The sequence below is a fragment of the Meleagris gallopavo genome, unplaced genomic scaffold (assembly GCF_000146605.3).
Source record: "Meleagris gallopavo isolate NT-WF06-2002-E0010 breed Aviagen turkey brand Nicholas breeding stock unplaced genomic scaffold, Turkey_5.1 ChrUn_random_7180001951337, whole genome shotgun sequence".
In the NCBI taxonomy this organism is placed as follows: domain Eukaryota; kingdom Metazoa; phylum Chordata; class Aves; order Galliformes; family Phasianidae; genus Meleagris; species Meleagris gallopavo.
In genome coordinates, this window is record NW_011212478.1 from 1 (window position 1) to 3,267 (window position 3,267).

The 3,267-nt window shown below is 40.9% G+C and overlaps 1 protein-coding gene across 1 annotated transcript; it reads right to left on the reverse strand.

The window, feature by feature from the left end:
• Nucleotides 1–692: 692 nt before the first annotated feature.
• Nucleotides 693–2,019, reverse strand: PRR16 (proline rich 16). The gene is made up of 2 exons (XM_010727995.2): nt 1,147–2,019; nt 693–1,035 (listed from the first exon to the last, which is right to left on the reverse strand). The coding sequence occupies exon 1, from the start codon at nt 1,970–1,972 to the stop codon at nt 1,280–1,282; it is 693 nt and encodes a 230-aa protein (XP_010726297.2). The 5' UTR covers nt 1,973–2,019; the 3' UTR covers nt 693–1,035; nt 1,147–1,279.
• Between the last annotated feature and the right edge of the window lie 1,248 nt (nt 2,020–3,267).

Consider the following 3,267-nt stretch of genomic DNA (forward strand, 5'->3'; position numbering starts at 1 on the left):
AAAAAAAAGAAAAAAACTGTTTTCTTTCATAAGACCTTAGAGAAGCCAACCTGGATGAAGCCATAGAATATGTTTTATAATTCAATGGAAAAAAAAACATAGTGCTTTTATACAGCATCTGCTGCCAGGCCATTTGAGAGCTTAATTAGGCACAATTTTTGTACATAACAGATTTATAATCACATCTTCTTCACTGATCAGACGGGTTTTAACTTCAGGTACCAACTATTCTCTTTGTGAGAACAAAAGAATGTCCTTTCATAAAATAATTTAAAACACTGAGGAATTTTTTTTCATCTAGTAAGGATATTAATTGAGTTCACCATCAAAATGTGATGGCATGTAAAATATCTTGTTTTGCATGTTAATGCTTTGTAATTGGTATAGAGCTTTTCAACTTCAAAGCTCTTTAAACGAATTAAGTGGATGTCTCTGAAGACCTTAGGCAAAATTTTCTTTGCCTTCAAAAAGAGATTTGCACCAGACAAAAGCTTTGTAAAAAATGCAGGACACGAGCGAGATAAAATATTACGATTGCTTTGCAGATGGAAGCAGAGGAAGCACAGGGGAACTGAATGGGACAGGGACTCCTGCTCTCCTGAAAGCTCTGTCTTTCTCCTGGTTGTGGCACACTGAGCAAGTGAGAAACACAGTGCAAGATGATTTTGCTCTGCAAAGACATATCGACATACCTTTCAATTACTTCTTTACTCCCTCATCAAAGGTCAAGCTGCCTGAAATTCCGGTGATTGCTTCCTATTGAATGGCTCCACACACAATGCCTTCACTCAAGCAATGAGGCAGAGGAGAATGTCTTTGCTAGAATTCAGTCAAAAGTGTTATCTGCCACTCCACTTTGTTTTGTCAAATGGCATTTTAAAGCACAGTGGCTGGAAACAGAAAGCTTCCCAGAATTCAGCAGCAATGCTTACTCCACTAAGCTGGACAGACGAAAATCTAACAGGAATCAGCACTCTGTACTTTCAAACTGATCTTTCTTTCCACTTCCTTTTAAACGATGCTGCAGATAGGAAACTGCAACAGAAGTTTACAACCCGTCAGCTAAATCATGTGTATTTTTCAGCATCCTTTTCAGCCATAAAGGCATTTTATGGTGACCAAAAGAAAATTCTTCTCTTTACTTACCGTGTGATTTTTATGCCACTTCACTGGATACACTGGGAGTAATACACTGGGTCTTTTTATTGCTCAAGTAGAAAGTGCTTGTTACCTATCTATACATACAAAAAAAAACAAAGTTTTTTTCAAGTGGCATACATCACACTGTTGTAGTGGTCGACTTCCTCAAGATGGTCTTCTGGGGTTTTGCTGCAGTTTGTGGAGGCACAGTAACAGGTCTCGGAGGAGGAAAGCTGTTACTGGAACTTATCCCCAGCCCTCCATTTTCTAGAGGAAACGGAGGCAGCGGAGGCGGTGGGGGTGGCAGAGGAGGGCACTGATGAGGCAGCGCTCTCAGAAGATGGGCAGGCTCGCTGTGCAAGTGCACCTCCCTGTTTTTAATGTTATATCGAACGTCACAGTCTGGGCAATAGCCGTGATACTGCACTTTTTCACTAAATCGTACCCGTTCCCTCGCTCCTGCCTGAGGACACCGCTCTTTCTCAGGTCTGTGCATTAGAGGTGGAATCGCGACACTGTCCAAATTACTGTTTGGTATACAGCACAAATCCCCATTTGGGATATGGCTGGGTCCATTTCGTGGCAGGGTACCATTAGTCTTGACAGGGTTGGCCGAAGGGGGTGGCCTCAGAGGCTTTTCACACTTGACAGGTGTCAGTCGTGGAGGGGGGGGAGGCGGATTTGGCTTCCGCAGCACGGTGAGGATAGCAGAGGAATGCACAGGCGGCTTGATGAGTGGAGTACTGCCCCGCACCTTCACCTTCTCCAGGCTGGAGGCTGTTGTGCTGCTGGAGCTGCTGTTGAGTGTGTCTGTTTTGGAACTGTCTGTCATCTCATCCTCCAGCTGCAGGTCAGATGTCAACGTGTCGATCTGGTCAACCACCTACACAACAATCAGAGCAAAAACAGTGAGAAAAGTATGCCCCAGCAAAGGCACAGAAATACAGAAGCAGCCTCTGCTGCTTCTTTTTGTCCTTCCCAGATCCCAAGTAACACATTTTTTAAGCTGTTTTTATTTATTTTTTTTTCTACACATCATAACAATAATAATAAGGAGGGGTACTTTGCTAGCTCAACAACTGAATACGGAAGAAAGAAATCCTGAAACAGTCTGGAGTGAAATTCCATTTCTTTCCCTCTAGGGTTTACTTAGCAATACCGCTGCTCATGAAACGTAAACCTTCCAGTGCAAAAGAAGATTGAACGATTTAACTTCAGCTTATACATGGTGCCTTCTGAAATGAATCTGCTGCAGAGTATTTTTTTTAGCTCCAGCCTTTCTCACAATCTAGGTGTTTGCATATGCATCCCTATCTCATTGGTATTATGCAGCTACAATGTAAGGCTTGGTTAACTGTTTCCGGAATATTTTTTTTAACATAAATAAGGTAATGAGATGCAACTATCCTCCCGTATAAGATTGTGTTATCTGCTCTTATGAATTTTACTTAAAACCTGTTATGCTCTGAAGTAATCCTGAAATAGCATTTACTGCAGAAGAAAGGAAAAGTAGCTTTGTTTTCTAAGTTACAAGCATTTATTAACTCGTATGTTTTATTCTATAACCTCCTTTTACCACTAATTTTTGCACTTTGTTCACTTCTACAATGCGTATCTCTCATAGTCTTCCAAATTCCTTCTTCCACTCACTTTTATATAGGACATGCAATATAGGTAACCAAAATTTGTCAAGTGACAGTCAAAAGCCCTTCCTGAAAACTGATTTTAACTCAAAAGTTGAGTTAAAATTAAGTTGAGTGACCAGTTTTAATCTGAAGATAACTAAGGAACAGCACAAGAACTAAGTATTTCCTCAAATGATATAAATAACATAATCACAGGCGCAGAAGTGTTATTAGTTAACTCCATTTCAGTAACAAAAAGCTCACGCCATTGATCGGGGTCCCCATGGTGCATCTGTGGTGTTCTGGAGGGAGGGCCTAAGGCCTCCCACCATCCTCCTCATCCCTTTCAGTTTTTCATTTTGACTTCTTGCTATCATTAATTTTCTCATAATACTCTTGATTTCAAATTAAGCCTATTTCTGGGGAATACAGCCATACTGTAGACTAAAAATGGCAAAATTATTACTGGAGGCAGGAACTCCACTAGCTCAGGTCTGTATTA